General features: G+C 49.1%; 1 protein-coding gene across 1 annotated transcript in view; it reads right to left on the bottom strand.

Moving 5' to 3' along the window:
* Window positions 1–26,656, bottom strand: part of PAPPA2 (pappalysin 2) — a gene marked incomplete at its 5' end in the record, with an annotated part of 171,404 nt that overhangs the window by 91,180 nt on the left and 53,568 nt on the right. Inside the window, 4 exons of the mRNA XM_084637992.1 lie at window positions 3,007–3,499; window positions 9,649–9,770; window positions 12,397–12,589; window positions 13,857–14,150. Of these exons, the coding sequence (XP_084494118.1) occupies window positions 3,007–3,499; window positions 9,649–9,770; window positions 12,397–12,589; window positions 13,857–14,150 (1,102 nt within the window). The remainder of the gene's footprint in view (window positions 1–3,006; window positions 3,500–9,648; window positions 9,771–12,396; window positions 12,590–13,856; window positions 14,151–26,656) is intronic.

Here is a 26,656-nt window from a genome sequence, read left to right as displayed (position 1 = left end):
ATGCACCATCTCCTGGGACTCTGGGTCTTTGTCATCCTAATCCTGAGAGATGTCCTGACCAGACCAGGCCAGGCCAGGCCAGGCCAGAGAGAGGGCTCCAGAAAACATCAATGCCTCTACTGGTTCCAGCTGAATCTCCAACACCACTTGGGATGCAACAGGATTGGATTTTAACAACAGCTCCAGTCATTTTCAACTACCTACTTCTCTTTTCCCCCAAAGGGCAGTGATAACTATCTGATACCAACTAAGAGACTGTCAAACAAGGGAGTTTTTCCCTTCTAAAAAACTCTCCAACTAAAGGAAAAGGGAAAAAAAATCTGTTGATAAAATAAAAGCCGTACTTGATACTTCACATTTCAAATACTTTCACTGTTTTTCCTTCCTCTCTGGATCTTTAATAAAATGTTAAAAGAATTTTTAAATGGTGTATTTGTACTAAGCAGGCTAAGAGCTCTATAGGAACAATCCCAAACCTAAGTGTGACCCTAGGAGCCGTTAATGCCCACTGGCACAGGGTGCACTGTCTATCTTCAGACCCAACCAACTCACTGCACCCAAACCTTTGTTGTCATGCTATTTATCCAAAAGGTGTTGTGTAAGGTACCACGTGAAAACTAATAACGTGCAGGTTATGACTATCATTGTGAAATTCATGTGTTAACGTTACATGTGAAGTTATGAATTCCCTCTGTATGATGTTACCAGAACATGTTGAAGATCAGACAGCCGAGCCTAGGCAAAGGTGATAAAAAGGTGTGGCCTAGGCAAAGGCATGTCAGTGTGCCTCAATTTACATATTAGCAGTATTCAAAACTATTGAGCTAAACCTGGGGGTGGGAGGGGTTCCTGAGCTCAAGAGACAGGAAATGAAGATAGATCCTGCACCCCAGAGAGACAGAGGACTGAATCCCCAAGAGGCCTTCCTGACTTGTAAGACAAAGAAAATCCAAAGGTGAGGCATGATTATGATTACCCTCTACAAAAGCCGTGTTGACTCTTCCCCAACATACCATGTTCTTCTAGGTCAGTGGTTTTCACCCTTTTTCATTTATGGGCCCCTAAAAAATTTCAAATGGAGATGCGGACCTCTTTGGAAATCTTAGACTTAGTCTGCAGCCCCCCAGGGGTCCACAGACCAAAGGTTGCTATAGTGTCAAGTTTCAACCAATTTGCCTGCAACTGAAGTTAAGCTAGCTGGCCTGGAATTGCCAGGTTCACCTCTGGAGCCTTTTTTAAAAATAAGCGTTACATTAGTTATCCTCCAGTCATCTGGTACAGAGGCTGATTTAAACAATAAGTTACATACCACAGTTAGTAGTTCTGCAGTTTCATATCCAAGTTCCTTTAGAACTCTTGGGTGAATACCTTCTAGTTCTGGTGACTTATTACTGTTTAAATTGATCAGATTGTTCCAAAACCACCTCTATTGACACCTCAATCTGGGACAGTTCCTCAGATTTTTCACCTAAAAAGAATGGCTCAGGTGTGGAAAACTCCTTCATGGCCTCTGCATTAAAGACTGATGCAAAAAAATCATTTTGCTTCTCCACAACAGCCTTGTTTTCCTTGAGTGCTCCTTGACCACCTTGATCGTCCAGTGGCCGCACTGATTGTTTGGGAGGCTTTCTGCTTCTGATGTACATTAAAAAAATTCAGTTAGTTTGTGTGTCTTTTGCTAGTTGCTCTTCAAATTCTTTTTCGGCCTTTTATACTTGGCTTGCCAGAGTTTATGTTCCTTTCTATTTTCCCCAGTAGGATGAAACTTTTCTAAACTTGTGTGCTTCTAGAAAGCTAACAGATTGGTGTCTCTGGAGAGACTGCAAACCTAACACTTTCTCTGGGAGGGTCCAGTGACAGGGGCTGGTTCTTACAGTAGGAAGATTTTGGGATGAATCTGGGGCTAGAAGGGTACTAAGGCCAGGCTGCAAACCAGTAGTAACCAGGTTGGGCAAAGCCAGGATGAGGGTTATGTCCTGTTGGCAGGCTGCTGGGGTCAGAGCTCTGGGCCAAAGCTGCACAGCCACAAGACATGTAGGGATACAAGGCAGACTGTGACAGAACCATAGGCGCCCACTTCTGCTCCTACTGGGGGGTGCTCAACCCCGCTCTGCCCCTGGCCCGGCCCTGATGATGCTCTAGATACAGGATCCTGGGTTTTACAAGGGGGAAGAAGGGAAAGCTGGTGTGTGTTAGGGGTGGAGGGGAACAAGAGAGGCAAGGAGTGGGAGAGATGGTCCTCAGAATCTCAATGAAATTTGCATGGCTTGGCCTGGGTATGGATGGATAGATGGAAAGAAGCCACACAGTTCAGATCTGGGCTTTGAGCCCCCTCAAAGTTTAGGGTGTTTAAAACTAGCATGTAAATTTAGCCAGGCAGGCAGACAGGGATAATTTGGCAAATTCCAATCTAGATTCCAGTTTCCCATGTCCCCAAAGTCTGGGGGTATTTGGATCTGAGGTTTTGGTTATGGCCCGTCTCTATATCAATAAAACATTCAGGGTGCCAATATATCCAAGCCACGAGAATGTATTGCACTGTGGCACATGCACATACAAAGCCATAAGCACAGGTAGGTTTCTCCCCAATTCTACAATTGCCACGAGCCGAGGCTCTAGAAAGAGGATCTGTAGCAAGTAATCGGAGGAGCCTGCCATGTTTCCCTCTAGGTGGACCATCGCATGAAATTATCCCCTACCCTACGTGACTTGAACAGTCATTACCCTGGTCCCACAGATGGGGAAATGTGTCAAAGTTAAAGAGTTCTCTCTAGTGGGAAACAGCTTCCTGGTGAGTATCATGCTAGTGTCACGGAACTGTCATAACGAATGGGGTGTTCTGGGCAAACTCTGTGGCTGGGCGTTCATGGCACTGCTCACCACAAAGCGGTTGAGTCCTAAAAACCATCAATGAATCCAAATGCAGAAGCCAGAAAAGCCAGGAGAACTAGAACAGCATCCCTCCCCCTCCCCCGGGGCCTTTGGTGGACCGATCTTGCTACTCACGTGTCGGTGAACTTTCGGTGCATGTGCAACCCCGTTATGGGGGAGCCGCTAGCAAACGGGGGGTCCCGCAGGATCCTGTACCTCACAGGCTTGCAGCTGGAGCAGAGGGGGCTCTGGGGCATGGAGGTTAAGAGAGCCGCATCTATCTCCATCCGCTCATCAAAGGTGTAGACCTTTACCCCAGACACCTTCCTGTTGACGTTGAGCCTAACAGTGAGGGGGGTGTCGCAGAAAGTGTCCAGGGGGCCCAGGTGAATGGACTCCCCATGCTCCGTCAGGATTTCAATGTCAGACAAGGCCTTGGGCGAGTCTGTGGAGAGGTAGGTGGTCCACAGTACAAGAGACTCCGGGTACACGGGGTGCAGGAAACGCAGCTCCAGGATACAACCATGCGGCTGGGGGCAAGGAACAGTCATGTTCATGTGGTACAGGTGGAGCTCTGGGCTCCAGGCCTGCAGGCTGGGCTCACAGGGCTGATCCACATCTGGGGGGCCTAGACAAGGGGAGAATATAGATCCCTATAAGGAGCAGGGCAGTTCATTTCAGTAGCAGAGATATATGATAGTCTGTACATACATGCACACACATTGAGGTGAACGCCCCCCCATGTATGCACATATAAACACAGATACATACGTACATGTGTGAAGGAGACCAAAGCCCTGAGGTAAGTGGGGAAGGGAGATACCGGGAGAAGCACGAGCAGGAGAGCGCAAGAGGGGAGGACTCCTGCCTCATACTGAGAAAGCGGGACGATCAGCGGGTTATCTTAAGTGCCTACGTCACAAAGTTTGGGGGCGACAGGGTCCTGCACCCCCCACCCCCCACTTCCTGTGATTCACCGTGACTCTCAGCCAGCCAGTAAAACAGAAGGTTTATTAGAGATGACAGGAACACAGTCCAAACCAAAGCTTGTAGGCACAAACCAGACCCCTCAGTCAGGTCCTTCTGGTGGGCAGGGAGATTAAACCCCAGCCTTGGGGCTCCTGCCTTTTCCCCAGGCTGCTCCAAACTGATACCCGCTCCAGCCATCTCACCCAGCCTCCCCAGAGCTCCTCCTCCAGCCTTTGTCCAGTTTCCTGGGCAGAAGGTGTCACCTCGCCCCCACCCCCTGCTGGCTCAGGTATCTTCCCTCAAGGGAAGTCTCCCATTCCCAGCTCAATACTCCCCACTCCCTGCTGCATCACAGCCTGTATACAAATGCAAGAAGCCTGGGAAACAAGCAGGGAGAACTGGAAGTCCTGGCACAGTCAAGGAATTATGATGTGATTGGAACAGAGACTTGGTAGGATAACTCACATGACTGGAGTACTGTCATGAATGGATATAAACTGTTCAGGAAGGACAGGCAGAGCAGAAAAGGTTGGGGAGTTGCATTGTATGTAAGGGAGCAGTATGACTGCTCAGAGCTCTGGTATGAAACCGCAGAAAAACCTGAGAGTCTGAGTTAAGTTTAGAAGCGTGAGCAACAAGGGTGATGTTGTGGTGGGAGTCTGCTATAGACCACCGGACCAGGGAATGAGGTGGATGAGGCTTTCTTCTGGCAACTAACGGAAGTTACTAGATCACAGGCCCTGGTTCTCATGGGAGACTTCAATCTCCCTGATATCTGCTGGGAGAGCAATACAGCTGTGCACAGACAATCCAGGACGCTTTTGGAAAGTGTAGGGGACAATTTCCTGATGCAAGTGCTGGAGGAACCAGCTAGGGGCAGAGCTCTTCTTGACCTGCTGCTTACAAACCAGGAAGAATTAGTAGGGGAAGCAAAAAAGTGGATGGGAACCTGAGAGGCAGTGACCATGAGATGGTCAAGTTCAGGATCCTGACACAAGGAAGAAAGGAGAGCAGCAGAATACGGACCCTGGACTTCAGAACAGCAGACTTTGACTCCCTCAGGGAACTGATGGGCAGGATCCCCTGGGAGAACAACATGAGGGGGAAAGGAATCCAGGAGAGTGGCTATATTTTAAAGAATCCTTATTGAGGTTACAGGAACAAACCATCCCGATGTGGAGAAAGAATAGTAAATATGGCAGGCGACCAGCTTGGCTTAACAGTGAAATCCTTGCTGATTTTGAACACAAAAAGAAGCTTACAAGAGGTGGAAGATTGGACAAATGACCAGGGAAGACTATAAAAATATTGCTCAGGCATGCAGGAATGACATCAGGAAGGCCAAATCACACCTGGAGTTGCAGCTGGCAAGAGATGTTAAGAGTAACAAGGGTTTCTTCAGGTATGTTAGTAACAAGAAGAAAGTCAAGGAAAGTATGGGCCCCTTACTGAATGAGGGAGGCAACCTAGTGAGAGAGGATGTGGAAAAAGCTAATGTACTCAATGCTTTTTTTGCCTTTGTCTTCATGAAGGTGGTCAGCTCCCTGACTACTGCACTGGGCAGCACAGCATGGGGAGGAGGTGACCAGCCCTCTGTGGAGAAAGAAGTGGTTCAGGACTATTTAGAAAAGCTGGACGAGCACAAGTCCATGGGGCCAGATGTGCTGCATCCGAGAGTGCTAAAGGAGTTGGTGGATGTGACTGCAGAGCCATTGGCCATTATCTTTGAAAACTCATGGCGATCGGGGGAAGTCCCGGATGACTGGAAAGAGGCTAATGTAGTGCTCATCTTTAAAAAAGGGAAGGAGGAGGATCTGGGGAACTACAGGCCAGTCAGCCTCACCTCAGTCCCTGGAAAAAGTCATGGAGCAGGTCCTCCAGGAATCAATTCTGAAGCACTTAGAGGAGAGGAAAGTGATCAGGAAGAGTCAGCATGGATTCACCAAGGGCAAGTCATGCCTGATTAATCCAATTGCCTTCTATGACGAAATAAGTGGCTCTATGGATGAGGGGAAAGCAGTGGACATGTTATTCCTTGACTTTAGCAAAGCTTTTGACACGGTCTCCCACAGTATTCTTGCCAGCAAGTTAAAGAAGTATGAGCTGGATGAATGGACTATAAGGTGGATAGAAAGCTGGCTAGATTGTCGGGCTCAACAGGTAGTGATCAATGGCTCCATGTCTAGCTGGCAACTGATATCAAGCAGAATGCCCCAAGGGTCGGTCCTGGGGCCAGTTTTGTTCAATATCTTCATTAATGATCTGGCAGATGGCCTGGACTGCACCCTCAGCAAGTTTGCAGATGACACTAAACTGGGAGGAGTGATAGATACGCTGGGGGGTGGGGATAGGATACAGAGGGCCCTAGACAAATTAGAGGATTGGGCCAAAAGAAATCTGATGAGGTTCAACAAGCACAAGTGCAGAGTCCTGCATTTAAGACAGAAGAATCCTATGCATTGCTACAGACTAGGGACTGAATGGCTAGGCAGCAGTTCTGCAGAAAAGGACCTAAGTGTTACAGTGGATGAGAAGCTGGATATCAGTCAGTGTGCCCTTGTTGCCAAGAAGGCAAACGGCATTTTGGGCTGTATAAGTAAGGGCATTGCCAGCAGATCGAGGGATGTGATCATTCCCCTCTATTCGGCATTGGTGAGGCCTCATTTGGAGTAGTGTGTCCAGTTTTGGGCCCCACACTACAAGAAGGATGTGGAAAAATTGGAAAGCATCCAGCGGAGGGCAACAAAAAATGATTAGGAGACTGGAACACATGATTTATGAGGAGAGGTAGCGGGAACTGGGATTATTTAGTCTGCAGAAGAGAAGAATGAGGGGGGATTTGATAGCTGCTTTCAACTACCTGAAGGGGGGTTCCAAAGAAGATGGATCTAGACTGTTCTCAGTGGTAGCAGATGACAGAACAAGGAGTAATGGTCTCAAGTTGCAGTGGGGGAGATTTAGGTTGGATATTAGGAAAAACTTTTTCCCTAGGAGGGTGGTGAAGCATTGGAATGCATTACCTTGGGAAGTGGTGGAATCTCCTTTCTTTGAGGTTAAGGTCAAGCTTGACAAAGCCCTGGCTAGGATGATTTAGCTGGGGATTGGTCCTGCTTTGAGCAGGGGGTTGGACTAGATGACTTCCTGAGGTCCCTTCCAACCCTGAGATTCTATTATTCTGTGTGCAGACAATGATGCCATCATATGCACACAGCCACACATAAACACCAACATACAGTGTGTGCTCAAATGTCTCAGAGCATACAGATATCAAACAAACTTGCGTCTCCATGCATAAATCCTCAGATCCCTAACAGCATGAAGAAACATACATATGTATCCCACCCTACACGCATGCCTGCACAGACGTACACAGGCCTGAACACGCGTATCTAGGAATTTTTCAACAAAATGGTTTTGGCTCATTTGTTGAAACCAAAACCAATGGTTTTGTGGGAATGGCCAGTCTCCATGGATTGCGCGACCAATAAAAAGTTGAAAAAGAGTTTTGACATTGTTGAAATGGGTCACTTCTCCATTGGCTAAACAAAACATTTCAGTTTTTCAGTTCAAAACCGCTTTTTTTGTTTCAAAATTTAACTTCATTTATACTAAAAAAAGTTTCAAAAATGAAAAAAGGTCCAAATCTAAATGTTTTGAAATCCCAAACCAGAATATTTTTCAGTTTATCGGTTCAGAAAAATGTTCAAGCTCTTGACTTTTTGTTCTGATCTGGGAGGGGAAAAATGTTCAAAATCTCAAAAATTCTCACAAGAGAGGAACCCCCGACCCAATCTTATCAAACAGGTCAGTGCAAACATCCCCCCTTTGCACAGAACTGTACAATGACTCAGACACAAACACATACTCTATATACCTGTGTATCCACAGGAACACCTGCAGACACATGCGTTCATTTTGTCAGAAACACAGGTATACCTGCACACACACACAAACCCACACATGCCTGGACACACAGACACGGACTGCACCAAGCAGGATTCTGTGATTGGTCTCAGTGCCACTGGCATACTAACTATACACCTGCGATGGAGAGAAATTAGCATGAGTTAACTGCCGACACCTCTCACCCTGCATTAGTGCTAGGTTTTGTTCGGACCAGCCTTCCCATTCTTAGGCACAAGCTTACAGAGGAGAAGTTATGGAAACTAGTTTTCAGGCAGATCCCAATGCAGGGCTCATGGCCCTATTAGGTGAGTGCATTCGAGTGAGGAGGAGCAGAGGAGCACACCCGGCTGGCTGAGTGTCATCAGTACAGATGGGCCCATGCTGCCAAGTTTGCCTCTGAATTCTTATTTGATCTCCAAACGTTCCAAGGCTGAAGGGGTCAGGGATTAGATCATTCTCCTAGGCGAAGCAGCACAAAAGGAATTTGATGCTTTTCTATAGGGGCAGCTGGCGGTTCTTCTGTCACAGGGAGTGGTGTAAAGCATTAGGGGCATTCTGGGGTGGGCCAAGGGCAGGAGAGGGCATGGCTGTCTGCTGGCTTGGGATCACCAGCATAATAGTCCCTAGTGGAAGTCCTGTTTATCAGGGGCCCATCTCAGCCCTGGAGCAGACTGGGCCGAGAGCCACCTTTGCCTCCACCCCATCAGCGACAGCAAAGCTTGCTCAGGATTGAGCCCTATGCAGTCAGCAAGGGAAACCAACACGGATGTGCTCTGAGCCATGGAAAGAGAAGCTGAGCGCAACCAATTTCAAGTTTACGGACTCTGCTGAAAACACCCAATTTTTCCCAAGGCCACAAACAATTGTTCTATTTAGTGCCTATCCAAGGCCTGGACTTGTGCCACTGTCCCCATAAAATCCCCCAGGTTGTGCAGAACTGTTTCTCTCTCTCACCCCAGCTGATACATACTGGTGAAAACAGCACACTGGTGTGGAGAAAAATTTAGCATCTGCTAAGGGGAAAGCCAGTTCTGATCTGCAACGGATGACACGGCCACCTGACAGCCCGGGAAATGGAAAATGCTGAAGCTAACCGCTCCAAATGTTCTGCTGTTTAACCAAATTGGCACAACCTCTTTTTTCCCCTCATTTGTCACTTTCTCTGATTGCGAGAGAGGTTTCCACCCCGCTCCAGTCTCGAGCGGAAGTTTCCAGTGACACCATGAAACCCTTGGCTCTTTCCTATGCCAGGGGCATGTGCATGCCAGTGTGATTCATGCTGTAACTTGTCTGGTAGGCAAGGCCAGGGGCAAGATAACCTGCCCCAGGGTGCTTTTTAAACTGACCTCCCTGGCTCATAAACACTTGAAACTGGATACACCTATCAGTTCATCCCATCCATCCTGTTGGTGGGGAAGAAGGACTGTTCCCTACGCTGTGTTCTCCAGGGCTCTGCTTGGACCTAAATGATCCAAGAAATGAGATTCTCACCAACACCTCAGGAAGAGTATGCCACTCTCTGTGGCTGGATCAAAGTCCATGGAAGGCCAAGAGAAGGCTCCTATAGGGTTTGATCCAAAGCCAAAGAGGTGGGTGCACCATACACTGTTTTTTCTTTTGGTGACATCAGACCAACTGAACAGGTTTCCAGGTGCCTCTTTTCTCTCTCCAACACCCTCCTGGGAAGCTGTTAGTAACACTGATGAGCTCCCTGCACCCCAAAGTTGCTGGTATCTCCGGTATGGTCCCTGGGAGCTGAGCTTTACCTTATGCAATCTTCTACCAAGAGGATATTTAAATTTAGATAGAGCAGAAAGATATGGAAAATTGGGTCTCAGATGATCTCATCTCCACCGAGCGGAGTGGCAGTCACTGTGAATGAGAGAGGACAAGGCACTTTACCTACTGCCTCCTCAGGGGTCCAGTAGCCGGAGGAGTCACAGACTCGAGGGGAAGAGGCCTCATGCACATACTGGCTGAAAGTACCATCTTCAGCACAGTCCCCGCAGAGAGTGCTGGGGTCCCTGCAGAACAGAGAGAGAGAGAGAGAGAATGAGAATGAATGAGGAAGACTCTTTTCCCCCCCAGTTTCTGATCAGACTTGGACTCTTCTCACTCAATCCCCAACTTGGCATGACATGGGAAGCCCATAAGAGCCAGCTGCTTGGCTTGCTTGTTCTCACAGCCAGCTCTGGCAGAGGCTGGAGAGGGAAAGGGAAACCTTCTGGTTAAGGTACCATACTGGCGATCTGGGTTGGATCCCCAGCTTATCTACAGATTCCCCGTGTGATCTCAGACAGGTCAGTAAACGCTCTGTGCCTCAGCTTCCCCTCTCAAAAATGGGGAGAATAGCCTTTCCTGTGTCTGCCTTGACTATTTAGACTGTAATCAGTCTGGGCCAAAGTACGTCTCATACTATGTGTACGTACAGAGCCTGGCACAAGTGGAGCCATGCACTCAGCTTTGGCCTCTAGATGCCCCCATAATACAAATAAGCGATCATGTTTAATTAAAGTGTCAGCATTAAGCTAACGAGGGACCAGGGCAGTATTTCCTGCTCTAAAGACAATGTCAAAACATTCCATTCAGTTAGTCCTGAACGCGCTGCAGTATTTTTCAATCATAAGCCTCCGCTTTCCTTCTCGGGCCATTCTTTTAATGATGCAAGCCCATTTGATGGTTCAGACACCTGTCTGTGCCCTCACTGTGTGACATATACAGTGCTGTTCTGGCTCCCAAATGGCATATGAGCCATTTGGTGCAGCTAGGGAGCAATTATTCCCTAATTGGGCAGGATGTCCTCAGACATCGATTTTCTATGAATTAAAAGGCATTTGAAAGGCCAGATTTGTAAAATGCTTTCAGGGGGATGCGAGACTTCACTCACCTTCGCAAAGGGCTTTGAGCTGGTAGCTGTTAGAGAAGTATTATTCTTATTCTTTTGCAAATGGCTTATGGGCACAACCGCTTTGCACTGCCATTGTAACTCACAGTATTCACAAGCTGCTAAGCTTTGTAAGACCCCAAATGAAGACAATATTTAAGCCCTAGTCACCTAAACAATTAAACATGCTTAATTTTCAGGATGTGTGTAAGTCCCATTAAAGTCAATGGGACCGAAGAAGCACATGCCTAAAGATGAGCGCATGCTTAAGTGCTTTGGTGAACATGGATGGACTAGTGAATCAGGGCCTCGGCTACTGTCAGTCTCAGGTCTATACAAACATTTCCCAGGGCATTAATAAAGAAAAGGACAGATTACATACAGTCCTCTCCAAAGCCCGCTGAAGTCAAAGGGAGTAATAAATAAATATTACCAAGCTCTTATATGACGCATTTCATCAATAGGTCTCAATGCTCTTTATGCAGGACAAATATCCTTACCCCCATTTTACAGATAGGAAAACTGAGGCACAGAGAGGGGAAGTGACTTGATCAATGTCACCCAGCAGGCCAGTGGCAGAGCCAGGACTAGACAGCAGGTCCCCGGAATCCCAGTCCAGTGCTCTATCAATTGGGCCACACTGGGTTTTCACTGACTTCATGATTAGGACCCTGGCCTATGCGATTTTTAAAAATGTATGCGATGCCAATTCTAGAGCAATAACCAGCTGCCGATCTTGAGCGCTTCCCAGCTCAGGGACTCAGAGGATTTAATTATTAAATATTCAGTTAGTGTCGACGATATGTGTAAACTTGAGTCCCTGACGTTAGGCACCTTAGTCAGGCACTCAGACAAAAGAGGCCTGATCTTGAGAACAATGAGTCTCCACAATTCCAGATGAATGTGACTGTTCAGCACCCCTGAAAGTCAGGCTCCTTTTAGTCAGGTGCCTAGCTAGGAACTGAAGGGGCTAACTTAAGATACTGACATCTGAAAATATTACTGACGTGCTCGAAGTCACAAAGCAGGGATCCAAATCCCAACATTCTGGCTCCTGGTCCTGTGCGTTAACCACAAGACCATATTCCCTCCTCATAAATCAGTAGTTTATCCAGTAAGTGCTAAGCAAAGCCCTTTTTTCATTCAGTAATTGCGCTCTCAGGTTGCATTTGGCATTGTCTCCTGATGGCACACAACCCTTTGGCACTCTCTCTGAGCACCCCCAATAGTGGAATGCTTTTCGGAGGATGCTTGCTTGACACCCCAGCACACACTGCCATCACAGTAGTAAACTTGTAACCAGGCGTTTTTTTCTAGTGAACGTAACTGGGGGGGTTGCCTCGTTCCTCTATTTCTACAAGGCAGCTGCACAAATAGCTGCCCACTCTCCACCCACTCAAAACACACACACACACAAAAACCAGGCAGGGTCTGCCAGTTGGCAAAGAGATTGAGGGTTTTGCCAACTCATCTTCATCACCTTCACTAACTTTTGAAATTCCCTGGTTCAGTACCAAATGACTTTTCCTAGGGAACCACGGACAAATAAATGGTGACAGGCAATTCCCAGTGGAAGCAAGTACAGGCAGTTGTTTAGGGATCCAGGTATGGGCCAAGGTCAGTGGTAGGACTACAAAACCAGTTCCTGGCCAAAGTGATCTAGAAGAAGCAAGAGGCTATCAGTCAGGCCGGCACGTTTTAATTTATGCCGGTTTTCTGGCATGTTCAGCCAAGCATGGGACCTTCTCAGTGACAATGCCTCTTACCTTTCATAGAGAACGCCACTAATGGGAGGCAGCCAGTGGATGGTGAGGGAGTCTTGGCCCTGCCCAGTGACTACCGGGGGCATGGGGATTGGAGTGGGCTTTCTGCTCTGGCTCCATCGCTGGTACACCAGATCCAAATAGCAATGCATTCGAGCCACTTGGTTGGGGGTAAAACTGTCCGTGCAGTCATCGTCTGAGAGAGAAAGGAGGGAAGGGACTGACTGGTCTGTGAAACATTTTGAGATCCTTGTGTGAAAGGCATTATATAAGTGGTCATTAGCAGTATTAATTACTAAATATAGTCCTGTTTTAAGGCTCTCCTGAAGGAGCCGAGAAGAACACAAATGCCCTGGGCTAGAGAGATTCCCCATGGCTTGTCTTACATGACTCCTCATGTTATTTCTCCAGTCGGCCACAAGATGGCACTATTTCAGCAGCTGTTTGTTTTCCTGACTAGACCTCTCCGCAGCACAGGGGTGCTTTCCTGAGCCATGCGGATGGCCAATACCCTTGTTAAGCCAAATAGGGATGAAGCTGTGCGGGAAAGACAAGGGACTCGGAGCATACTGCAAGGTTCTTTTAAAAAAAAATTAACAGATGGATGAAAATCAGTGGCTCTCAGACCTCGTTAAGGACAGAAGGGCATTGCTGCCAGTGACACTGTGTGGCTGCCATGATGAGGCAGGCCAGGCATTTCTGCCTGCTCTGTTGCGCTCCTCCAACACACGCACAGAAGGAGCACAGAGCCAGAGCCAGTGCCAGTGCTATTGGACTGGCTTCCATGGAGTTATGCCAATTTACATCCTCTGAGCTTCCAGCCCACAGCATGGGCCCATAGCACATCTGATGTAGGATCCTGCATCCAGTGCCTGCCATGACCTGATGCTGCCAGGGAAGGTGAGGAGTCCCAGAAGCCAATCAACCCACTGTGCAATGGTGTGGCTGGTGCGTGGGAAGTGTACTCCTTCCTGAGCCCAGCAGGTGACCATCTTATACCCTGGAGCATGAGATCTGATTGCATTGAGCTTAGCACATGCATAACAGCACGTTATTATCAACCCTAATATTTGCCAGCCAGGTATTGCAAACAGCTCTTCACTCATCAAAGCCGCTGCTGTGTCTAAAGCAGCTCTGCCTCAGAGCTCTAAGTCAATTGGAACTTGGAGTAGTTAGGCCTGAGTAAAAACTCAGTAAGGTCTTTAGGATCTGGCCCATTTCATTGACTGTCAGCAGCAGAACAGATATTGGTTATATGTTTGTATGGCACCTTTTCAGGCCAGCGGCACCACAAAACAGTTGCACAGGGTAATGAATTCAATCGTACCGCTACGCAGTGGGTGTGCAGGCCAAAGCACCAGTCTGTAGGGGCTTAGCTCTTACCCTTGCATCGCTTTGGACATAGGACTCTGGTTTCTTCAGCTGAATTTCTAGCTGATACAATAACAATTCCCTCCAGTTACCTGTGTAGCTCATGTAGTTGTTGAACGGCGTTCCGGAGAAGTGGGCGTGGCCACAAGTGTCGTTGGTAGGGTCTGGATCTCGGCAGAGTTTACTTTTGGGGGTAGGGGCTGTGTCAGCACAGAGGTCTCCGGTCTCCATAGAAGGTGTAGTCTCCCTGCAGGGATCATCACAAGATTCCCTTTCGCTCACTCCCTTAAAGACATGGTAGAGTCCCAGGATATGTCCTACTTCGTGGATCATGGTGTTGGTATGGCCAGGCATGCCATAATAGGCTGGATTGAGGACCACGCCACCTGGAATTGCAAGCGCATTCAGTGTCATTAAGAGAGAGATGCAGGGAAGTAACTACCTCCAACCTCTAATGGTTTAGCCCAGCTAATACTCATGTCTCAGTTTTCTTAGCAATCACAAACAAGGTGTCTGATGCAAGAGGCAAGACAGACTTTCAGGAAGGTTGAAGGCACTCAGTGCCTTGCAAGAGCCGATTGGCCCCTTGCTGGATCAGGTTCTTTGGTATTTCAACACCTGGGTCATCCGATCATTTCAGCTGCTGTTTCCTTTAATGTCTGTTCTGAGATAAAACTCTCATTTACAGCCTTGGGTACCCTCTAAATGTATTCCTGACCTGGTGCATCCAACTGAGATGTGTGATGCTCATGCCATGACAGTCTTGACTCCTCCCCGGAGATTAAGGGCAACATTCAAACCCAGGTGCAGATCCAAAGAAGCTGGTGGAGCAGGGTCTTACACCAGGATTGAATTTGGCCCTTTTAGTGAAGCAATGACTCACCAGCTCAGCACCTCCTGCTGGTTGTCTTGGGAATTAGTGCTTCCAGACCAGAGCACCCTCTGCAGGCCGGTGTCTCGCCCGCTGCTGGCCCCCATGTCCCTCCTGGACCCTACTGCCCCTCTCCCTCAGGGTTCTGCCCCCAGCAGTAACCCACAATCAGGGTCTCCCCGCCCAGGGGAACCCCCCTACCCTCTATCTCCACCTTGCCTCAGTGGCTACTGCCAGTCACCATCTAGCCCCTGCTCACTGGGGCAGACTGCAGTCTGTAAACCACTCATCATTGGCAAGGCGGGGTTTGATCAGCTGCCTCTGCCTATTCCCAGGCTACCCCTCGGTAGCCCTAATACCTTTCCTGGCCTTTAGGAAGGCCTGCAGCCTGGGGGTTTTCCAGGCTGGAGCTTCCCAGCTCGTCTGGCCGCTCCCTAGCCCTGGTACCCTTTTCTCCCAGGCAGCCAGTCCTCTCTCTGAAGCTAGAGAGAGAGTCTGCTTGAGTTCCTGGCTCACTGGCCTTTTATAGGGTCAGCTATGGCCTGATTGGGATGTGGCCCCAGCTGTGGCTGCCTTCCCAATCAGCCTAGGCTTTTCCCTCAGCCCCAGCCCTCTCCAAGGGCTGGCTTTAACCCTTTTGAGACAGAGCGGGATGACCACCCCACAACAGTCCTGAATCCATGACCCATTTTTTGGGCTTTTCAAGAGCATGAGTCCCAATAATGGCCAATGGGATTTGTGCTCTACCTCACTTGCATGTTTTTGAAAGTCCCGCCCTTTCTGGGCAGTGGAGTTTTCAAGCTGGTGAAAGTTGCGAGACGGAATGCACTGGAACCTGCTGGTCATAACAACAGAAGCGCAAGCATCCCCACTCTATCCCAACAAGACGCCTTAGAGAGATGGCCTGGTTGCTCCACACAAGCAATCCCTGGTGTCTCTGCTGAGACTGCCAACAAAGGTGGAAATTAGATGTGGCTTTTGGGGGCAAGACAGACACCTACTGACTAGACACAGAACTGAGTCCCACCAACTGGTTCCTCATTGCTTACTGAGCCCCCCATGGAGACACCCAAGTCACTCACACAGAGAGGAATGACTCCAAAGTCAAGCCCCCCACGCCATCCCCTACTTTCATTAAGATTTCAGAGTAGCAGCTGTGTTAGTCTGTATTCGCAAAAAGAAAAGGAGGACTTGTGGCACCTTAGAGACTAACAAATGTATTTGAACATAAGCTTTCATGAGCTACAGCTCACTTCATCAGATGCATTCAGTGGAAAATACAGTGGGGAGATCTATATACATAGAGAACATGAAACAATGGGTGTTACCATACGCACTGTAACGAGAATGATCACTTAAGATGAGCTATTAGCAGCAGGAGAGCAGGGGGGGAGGAGGGGAAAGAAAACCTATTGTAGTGATAATCAAGGTGGGCCATTTCCAGCAGTTGACAAGAATGTCTGAGGAACAGTGGGGGGGAGGGGGGGATATAAACATTCTAGAGCAATAACCAGCTGCCGATCTTGAGCGCTTCCCAGCTCAGGGTCTCAGATGATTTAATTATTAAATATTCAGTTAGTGTCGACGACATGTGCAAACTTGAGTCCCTGACATTAGGCACCTTAGTCAGGCACATTCCATTCATATTCCGACCTATTCATGATGATGACTTCACCCCCATGAACATGATACAGTTCTGTGGTGACCTAGAATCCTATTTTCGACGTCTCCGACTCAAGGAATATTTCCACCACACCTCTGAACAACATACTAACCCACAGAGACCTTCCTACCAACACTACAAAAAGAAGGATTCTGGGTGGACTCCTCCTGAAGGTTGAAACAACAGACTGGACTTCTACATAGAGTGCTTCTGCCAACATGCACAGGCTGAAATTGTGGAAAAGCAGAATCACTTCCTCCATAACCTCAGCCGTGCAGAACACAACTCTGACATGATAATCAAAAAGGCTGACAAAGGAGGTGCTGTCGTCGTCATGAATAGGTCGGAATATGAACAAGAGGCTGCTAGGCAACTCTCCAACACCACTTTCTACAAGCCATTACCCTCTGATCCCACTGAGGGTTACCAAAAGAAACTATACCATTTGCTCAAGAAACTCCCTGAAAAAGCACAAGAACAAATCCGCACAGACACACCCCTGGAATCCTGACCTGGGGTATTCCATCTGCTACCCAAGATTCATAAACCTGGAAATCCTGGGCGCCCCATCATCTCAGGCATTGACACCCTGTCAGCAGGATTGTCTGGCTATGTAGACTTCCTCCTCAGGCCCTACACTACCAGCACTCCCAGCTATCTTCGAGACACCACTGACTTCCTGAGGAAACTACAATCCATCGGTGATCTTCCTGAAAACACCATCCTGGCCACTATGGATGTAGAAGCCCTCTACACCAACATTCCACACAAAGATGGACTACAAGCCATCAGGAACAGTATCCCCAATAATGCCACGGCAAACCTGGTGGCGGAACTTTGTGACTTTGTCCTCACCCATAACTATTTCATATCTGGGGACAACGTATACCTTCAAATCAGCGGCACTGCTATGGGTACCCGCATGGCCCCACAGTTTGCCAACATTTTTATGGCTGACATAGAACAACGCTTCCTCAGCTCTCGTCCTCTAATGCCCCTACTCTACTTGCGCTACATTGATGACATCTTCATCATCTGGACCCATGCAAAAGAAGCCCTTGAGGAATTCCACCATGATTTCAACAATTTCTATCCCACCATCAACCTCAGCCTGGACCAGTCCACACAAGAGATCCACTTTCTGGATACTATGGTGCTAATAAGCAATGGTCACATAAACATCACGCTATACCAGAAACCTACTGACCACTATTCCTACCTATATGCCTCCAGCTTTCATCCAGACCACACCACATGATCCATTGTCTACAGCCAAGCTCTACGATACAACCACATTTTCTCCAACCCCTCAGACAGCGACAAACACCTACAAGATCTCTATCAAGCATTCTTACAACAATACCTACCTGCTGAAGTGAAGAAACAGATTGACAGAGCCAGAAGAGTACCCAGAAGTCACCTACTCCAGGACAGGCCTAACAAAGAAAATAACAGAATGCTACTAGCCATCACCTTCAGCCCCCAACTAAAACCTCTCCAACGCATCATCAAGGATCTACAACCTATCATGAAGGACGACCCATCACGCTCACAGATCTTGGGAGACAGGCCAGTCCTTGCAACAGAACCACTAACCCAGGAACCTATCCTTGCAACAAAGCCCGTTGCCAACTGTGCCCACATATCTATTCAGGGGACACCATCATAGGGCCTAATCGCATCAGCCACACCATCAGAAGCTCATTCACCTGCACATCTACCAATGTGGTATATGCCATCATGTGCCAGCAATGCCCCTCTGCCATGTACATTGGTCAAACTGGACAGTCTCTACGTAAAAGAATTAATGGACACAAATCAGATGTCAAGAATTATAACACTCAAAAACCAGTCGGAGAACACTTCCATCTCCCTGGTCACTCAATTACAGACCTAAGCGTGGCAATACTTCAACAAAAAAACTTCAGAAACAGACTCCAAGGAGAGACTGCTGAATTGGAATTAATTTGCAAACTGGATACAATTAACTTAGGCTTGAATAGAGACTGGGAGTGGATGGGTCATTACACAAAGTAAAACTATTTCCCCCTGTTTATTCCCCCCCCCACACACACACTGTTCCTCAGACGTTCTTGTCAACTGCTGGAAATGGCCCACCTTGATTATCACTGGAATAGGTTTTCTTCCCCCCCTGCTCTCCTGCTGGTAATAGCTCATCTTAAGTGATCACTCTCCTTACAGTGTGTATGGTAACATCCATTGTTTCATGTTCTCTGTGTATATAAATCTCCCCACTGTATTTTCCTCTGAATGCATCCGATGAAGTGAGCTGTAGCTCACGAAAGCTCATGCTGAAATAAATTGGTTAGTCTCTAAGGTGTCACAAGTCTTCCTTTTCTTTTCATTAAGGTGTTTGCTTCTTTCTTGAAAACTGTATGTGGGTTTAATGCTTACAGAAGTCACAGGGCTAACAGCCCTGGTCAGAGCCAAGCATAGTACAAGCACGTGAGCATTCCCCGGGCCCTGTTCCAACGCACGGCAACCCTGACCCTCAGCGCCCTCTCTCCTCTTACAGTTCCAGGGCTGTAGTAGCACTGGTTCCGAATTTCCCACTGGGAACATTTTCCAATGGAAAACTGCCTCCCTGGCCCCAGTGAAAACTTTTGCAGAAAATCTTGGTTTCTTTTGACATTTTCCAGGTTTTCAATGAAAAAAATTTACAAAACTAAATAAGTTTTTCTTCCCTCTGCCCCTTCCTGCTTTTTCCTTGTTTCCCTTTTTTCATTTTGCTGCTGGAAAAGGAGGGAAAGGAAAAAAAGAGAGGGAAAAACCAAAAGCCAAACACATTCTTAGGGCCAGCAATGCTGTCTGAGTGTCCGTCCATACTGCATGGCGGACGTGACTGCAGTGCCTGTAGACAGACTGGAGACAGCTTTACTCTAGCTAGCTCAGCTACCAGTAGCAGTGAAGCGGTAGCAGCCTGCCCATCAGTACAGGCCGTACAAGCCTCCCAGAAATGCTGGGTAATTATTCCCATGGCTAGCCCACGCGGAACCCCGTACCTCCACGGCCTCACTACTCCAGTACCCGAGCTAGCTACACTTAAGCTGGCTTGGATGTGCCTGCACGTGCTCCAATTCCACCCCGTGATTACAGGGTAGACATACCCCAGGGCAAGCTTAAACTCTACTCTCAATGGACGAATCTGCTACTCTACCTCATGGCTCTGCCTCTGCTATCGCAACACCGGTTTGCCAGCTGCAGTACCAGTGTGGCTTGTGTTTGCCTCAGCCCTCGGAAGTGCAGGCATTTCTTCTGAGGGAGGGCATGACTCTGACCTCAGTTTGTCCGGATTTACGCCCAGGAGACTCTGACTACTTCAGTGGAGCTGTGCCTGATGTATACCAGGGTACGACAGATGCACAGGGCAAGATTCTGCCCTATTTACACCCTAAGCAATCCTTAGAGTCATAGAATTTAAAGCCAGAGAGGGCCACTAGATCATCCAGTTGGACCGCCTGTATCTCACAGGCCACCAACTCCACCCAGCCAGTCCCACACTAAGCCCAGCAACTAGAATCAGATCAAAGTATTACAGCCCTCAGGAGACCCCAGGCAGGTCACAGGAGGGACTGAGGGGGCATCAATGCAGGCAACTGACTGAGCTATCCACCAGTGATCCTCCGGATCTCAACAGAGATGTGAGAGGGTGGCTTAGGAAGTGCAGGATTTGGTTTAGAGGATCGGAATTTGCTCTCTGCTCCGCCAGTCTGAATTCAGAATGACTTGCTGGAGTGGCTCGAAACTGAATAAGTGCAATAGAGAGCAGGCTGCGGCCCCACGAGAGAATTCAAAAAATAACAATCATCAGTAACAAAGCGACAGCCCCCATGCAGCACTTGACACATTCAAAGCACTGTGCAGGCTTGGCACTGTTCTGCAGCTCCATTGCTCCTATAAGTTGTTTCTCCTACTGTTCCCTCAGTGCACCCACTGGTGTGTAAATTACAACTTGTCTTGCATGCCAGCAGCTGGATTCACAGTTATCCTGCAGCTCCTTTGTGTTGGTGCAAAGGGGCCACAAAGCGACTGCATGGCCCCCCTGGTGAATACTCCCAGAGCAGAAAACACCCCCTCATGTTGCGCCTCCTCTGCACCTCTCTTCCCCTGCTGGAGCCTCCAGCAGAGAGGGCATGCCGGGGGTGGGCCAGTGATGGGGGGTGGGCTAATGCATTTCTTGTGAGTCCTGCAGGTATCTTGTAAAAGTGGGCTAGATAGAGACATGGCCCTGAGAGCTCAATAGCTGAGCTGGACTCTGCACTGATCCAGGGGTGAATTGGAGCCTTGCTCTGCACCAGTTCGGTGCAAGTTACACCATTTGACCCCTTCCTCTCATTTTCTGATCCAGTTGCACCCGGCATGCAGCTTCCACCACTCTCCATGTCCCCGAGATGTCCAGGGAGCTGCAGCAGAATCTGCTCAGAGAAGAGACCTGCTTTCACATGCTGGGGGTGGGTAAGAGGAGGCGCTCAGTCGATGGAGATGCCAGCAAACCAACACAAAGCTTCTTTGCATTTAAATCCAAACAAAAGTACAAGAGAAAAAAGCCTCTCTCCAGCCAAACCCAAGTCTGAGCAAGGCAGGAGGCTCCCTGCCTGAGAGCTGGAACGGGGGGAAGGGGGTGCACGTGCAGAAAGAAAACAGTGCTCAGAAAGAAATGAATGGGATGTGAAAGCCCTGCACTAATCCCGCAGCGCTAACCGCGAGGAATGGCAAACCGATCCATTCGGGTCTGATCGCTCAGGGCACCAGAGGCCCTGAAATCTAATATTCCCACCTTTGAGCTGAAATCTGAAACCTCTTCCTCGGGAGAGGAATAAAGAATTATTCTAATAAGGAGAGAAAGCTGCTGCAGAGAGCATTTGCCAAGACCCCAGGCCTGATCTCCCCACCACCAGCAAAAGGAAAGCCAAATTTTGTTAAAGCTAATGGATGGATGGATGGATCTGAAATAGAAGGAGAATACTGCACTACTTCCCCCACCTTCCCTCTTGCTCCCTGGTGAGATAAATTTCAGCATGCTGACTGTTTGTGACCCAGGTGGAGTCTCCCAATGCAGTGCCCCTGAAAGTGGCAGAAAGCGGTTCAAAATCTGCTGCTGTTGGAAGGATAGACATCTACTGCAGCAGAACCGCTCCCCACCTTCCTTGCCTTCCCCCCATTCCCTCCTTTCACTGCTGTCTCTCCCTTCTCTCCTCCTTCACCTCCATCTTATGCAGTCCTGTTGGCACAGATTTCAATTGGTTTTAAATGAAATCCTCATATCAGGCCTGCAGGCTAGAGGTGCCCAGCAAATGAGCTCACAAGAGCCCTTGACATCAGATGAGTGAGCTAACCCTAATCTCCCAGAGTCTTGTGCCTTTGCATCATCCAGTGATGTCCCAGAGGCCTGTGCTTTCACATCAGGCTAGCAAGATAGAGGTGTTGTTCCAATGATTTCCCCCCAGGCCTGTGCCTTGACAGAAGCCCAGCAAGCTAGAGGTGGGGAATCCCACAATGCTGTGCCTCAAAATTATCTCAGCAAGATGGTGAAGCTGAGCCAGTGACCTATGGCAGCCTGTCCCAGGAGACCAGACCTGCTAGCTATGGGTGCTGAGACAATAAACTCAATAAGGTCTGAGCCTCAAGGTCGCTCAGCAAGCTAGAGGTGTCCAGTCAATAAATGGAACAAAGGCCTTAGCATCGACCGTAGCCCTGGATGCTAATCTGGGTGGACTAGTGACCTCCTAAAGGCCCTGTGCCCTGATATCAGACCAGCCAGTTACCAGGGCTGAGGCTGGGAGCTCACCAAGGCCCGCCCACTTGGGAGTCCCCTTTCTTCCTCCTTTTGTCTTCCTGGGTCCACCTCGCTCTCCTGGGAGGAAGAGAGGGAAAGGAGAGCCGGCTGTCTCCAGCTCTCCCTCAGATTGAGGGGAAAAGGGAGGCTGGCTCCAGCCTCTCCTAGCCAGAATCCCAGAGAAACAAAATGGCCCTGCCTCTGGGGGAGGAGGGGACGGGACGACACATGAAGAATAACCTCCACTGTCTGGAGACGGTGGAGGGGATTTCAGGGAAGAGCATAACCCATTGAGTTGGGGTTTGCCACAGGTGCTCACTCATATCCCAACTCCTGGGGAAAAGCACGAGGAGTGCTCCCCAGTGCTCCAGGACTCCATTGTTACGTAGCATGCAACAATTCGAACCTCCAGGAGGTCAGTGCCTTCGACCACCATGCTGGGGCTTTGCTGTACTGACTCCAAGGGAAGACAGACCTGAGTCACCAACATCACTTCTGCAGCACCTGGGCTTCCCTCAGAGGTCTCCAGCCCAAGGCCCGTCTCCTGCCTCTCACTGAGACCAGTGACAGATGCTGTAGAGCTCTGGTTCCCAACCGTCAAAGGATTGTGGGCCTTGGGTCATGAGACACGGGTTTTGGCCATTTTGCATGGCACATATCCAAACAGTAGGCAGGCGGTTTGTGGGGGGCATTGAGCCAGGATGCTGGGTTAGCGCCTGGGGATGCTGGGGGTGGGTGGTTCAGCTAGGGTGGTGGATGGTCTAGTGAGTTGGAGACTGGGGGTGCTGAGGGAAAATGGTAAGCTGGGGTGGGGGATGGGCTGGTGGGGTGAGGAGTGGTGGGGAGTGGTACAGCTGGGGTGGGGGTTGGGCTGGTTGGGTGAGCAATGATATGGGGGGGTGGTACAGCTAGAATGGGAGTTGGACTGGGGGTGCTGAGGGAAGACGGTACAGCTGGGGTGGGGATGGGCTGGTGGGAACTGGGGGTGCTGGGCGAGGGTGGTACAGCTGGGGTGGGGGATGGGCTGGTGGGGTGGGAGTTGAACTGGGGGTGTTGAGGGAAGATGGTACAGGTGGGGTGGGGGAGGGGCTGGAGGGGTGCGGACTGGGAAGTGCTGTGCGAGGTTCATACAGCTGGGGTGTGGGTTGGGCTGGTGGGGTGGGGGCTGGGAGTGCCGGGCGAGGGCAGTACAGCTGAGCTGGGGGTTGGGGATGATAGGGGGAGGGTGGCATAGCTAAGGTGGGGGCTGAGCCAGGGCCTGGAGGTGCGAGGGGGACAAGGGCTGCAGTCAGCTGGCAGGTGGTGGGGAGTCTCCTGCCACTCTCCTTGTGCCCACCCCCTGGATCCTGGAGCTAAGCACTCTGCATTTGGAGAGGAGGGGCTGCTCTCAGATTGGGTGAGGGGGCGAGAGGGGCCAGAGCAAAGACCCAGACAGAACCTACAGCAGGAGGAGTAAGGACGGAGCCAGCTGCTCCTTCTCTACTCTCCCTGGAACCTATAGACCCAGGGACTTTACTACTCTCAGCCAGTGGACTGCCACCCATGTAACACTCCCTCCTCACCCAGGCCTGGTTTAGAGACAGGTGTCAAGTCTCCAGAATGGATCATTACCGCACTAACGTGCTCACGAAGGAAACTTTTTCCAAATCCGAGGGTGTTAATCGGCTGGCTTCCATCCTGAGGCAGGCACGCTGAGTAACTGTGGATAGCCTTACTAGCCACAGAAACCTCTGACCCCCTCTTCAATCATTCTGTGCTGAGCTCTCAGCCTCAAAAGCTTGTGGCTGTGAGTTCCAATGGTTAATTATGTAAATATAAAAAGTATTTATTTTCATTAGTTTTAAATATGTTGCCTTCTGAATGGATGTAAGGTTGAAAGTAACTAACAGTAACTTGAGAGTAAAATAAATAAATAGATAGATAAATAAAGGAAAAAGAAATTCCAGGGATGCTATAATTATCCCCAAACCAAGCATTATAAACGCAGGAAATTCAGAGTTAAGTTTACTCTGCCCCTTACAGGAAACATGCTAAGCTAAGGCACTCAAACGAGTTTACTCTGCCCTGTAGTGATGTCCTGGACTAAAAGGAGGTAACTTATCTGTAACTGGAAGTTCTTCGAGAGGGTGGTCCTTATTGTATTCCACTGTGCATTACTCATGCGTGCTATGCACCTGGAGTCAAAAAATTTTGAAAGCAGCATCTGCTGGTCCATGCATGCGCCCTGGCTCAGCTTGTCCTTTTGACTGAGATGATAAAGGTGGGGCGAACCAACCAACTCTTCACTTCCTTCTCTGCCACGAATCAAGAGGAGATCCAAAGCAGAGGGGAAGGAGAAAGGGGAGTGGAATACAGAGAGGGACCATGCATCTTGAAGAACCTCCAGTTACAGGTAAGTAACCTCTTCTTCTTCTTTGAGTGATGGTCCCTATTGTATTCCATGGTGGGTGACTGACAAGCTGTACCTAAGCAAGATGAGGATGCGAGGACGAGGACAGTAAGGTTGAGCAGAGCACTGCTGTTCCAAAGGAGGCATCAGCAGTTGAGTCCTGCACCAGGGTGTGTAAAGTTTTGAAAATGTGTGGATGAAACTCCATGTGACTGCTTTACAGATGTCTAGGGGGTGTACGTCCTGAAGAGACAACCTGGTCATTGCAACCTGGTAGTGGAGTGAGCTTGTACCCCTGTAGGGGGCGGGAAGTTCAAGAGCTGATAGCCGAGTAGAACGCAGCTGGGAAGCCATTTAGAAATTCTCTGGGAGGAGGCAGTGTGCCCACTGACTCTCTCTCTGCTATCGCGATAAACTGTCTTGGGGACTTCCTGATTGGTCTTGTTCTCTGTAGGGAAAAGGCCAAAGCTCGTCGCATATCAAGGGAGCGGAGTCTACTTTCCACAGACACGTGTGGTTTCAGGAAGAATACAAGTGAATGCACTTGTAAGCAGTGTCAGGATGAGCTCCACCCTGACATCTGGTGGTGAGGTGTGGCAAGTTGTGGAAAAGAACTTCAGGGGCCGATCTCATTTGCATAGGCACACCCACCACGCCTAGAATGAGACCATAGCTGCCCAAATGGTCACTTTGGCTGCTGTGGGATCCCCAGTGTCTCTGTTATTGGGGCAGGAAGAATAAATTGTTATTACCCTGATTATGGGAACTGTGCTTGGAACTGTACGTGGCCTTTTGTTATGATGGAGGGATTCACCATCAACTAAGTAGCACTCGCTAGGCAAGGGTCATGGGTTCCAAAACTGTGTGAATGGAGAGAGGCTGGGGACAAGTATTAATACTTGGTGGCATGGGCCCCTTGGTGAGGGCCTTACATGCTGATTGCACTTCCTCCTCTCTCCACTGTGAAATATCAGAGCTAATTTTGATTTCATTAGAAGTCTAGTTATAGGCTGCTGAGCTCACTTTGGGCTGACAGTGCACCAGCACTGGGGCTCCCCTACTATAAGCTGAATTCACCTAAGAGCTGAAATCACTGAGTGTTGTGTTAAGTAGTGGGGGAGCCTGAAGATATATTGTGGAGCAGTTTGCGGGACGGCTGGTGAAGCAGTTCGACGCGGAGCAGTGTGTGGATGGCAGGAGCTGCTTGTGGGCCGTGGAGCTGAGCGAAGGAGTTCGTGGGGCGGCTGGCGGAGCGGAGCGCCGCTATGGAGCTATGGGGCGGTCAGCTTCAGATCACGTAAGGTGCCTCTTACCCCCATCCCATTTCCACCCAGGTTGGGAGGTAAAGCTCCGCCGATAAACTTTCGAACTCTGGGGCTGCCCTGACCAGGGACAGAGACTTTTGGGGCATTGGACTTTTGGGACTTTGGGTGATTTGGGGTTGCTGGACTCAAGAACCAAAGGGAAAAGGGCATGCCCCAATTTGCCTGGGGTGGGGTTGTTTTTGCTCATGGGTTGTGTTATGAATCCTGTTGGTGGTGTTTCCCCAACATAATGCCACATTGTTTCTCTCTGTTATTAAAAGACTTTTGCTACACTCAGACTATGTGCTTGCGAGAGGGGAAGTATTGCCTCTTGGAGGCGCCCAGCGGGGGTGGTATATATTTGTCCCAGGTCACTGGGTGGGGGCTCGAGCCGGTTTGCATTGTGTTATTGGAATGGAACCCCTAGATATTGAACCCGGCCCTTGTTGCTGCCAACTCTGACGGGCAGAAGGGTTACACACTGATACTGTGCATCTCCTAAACTACTTTGGGGTATAAATATAAGGAAACTTTATCTTTGTGGAACACAGTGAATGGAGGGTCTGCCATCCTTGTTCCAAGTTCACCAACCCTTTGTGCTGAAGTGATAGCTACAAGGAAGATGACCTTCATGGAGAGAAGGACCATGGAGCAAGTAGCTAAAGGCTCAAAGCGGGGAGAGGGTTTATTAGTGCCGAGAGAACAAGATTCTGGTCCCATTGGGGTGTGATCTTTTGAGGAAGTGGAAAGGTTCTTATGAGGCCGTTCCAGACTCGGTTGGTTAGAGGGTGTGCAAAACTGGAGTAGCCCTCAGTAGGAGGATGGAACACGCTGATTGCTGCTAGGTGGACTCACAGGGAGCTGAGGG

The sequence above is a fragment of the Lepidochelys olivacea genome (genome assembly GCF_965140295.1).
Source record: "Lepidochelys olivacea isolate rLepOli2 genome assembly, chromosome: 8".
Taxonomy (NCBI): domain Eukaryota; kingdom Metazoa; phylum Chordata; order Testudines; family Cheloniidae; genus Lepidochelys; species Lepidochelys olivacea.
Note: the sequence above shows the minus strand (reverse complement) of the source record. Positions and strands in the feature narration are given on the sequence as shown.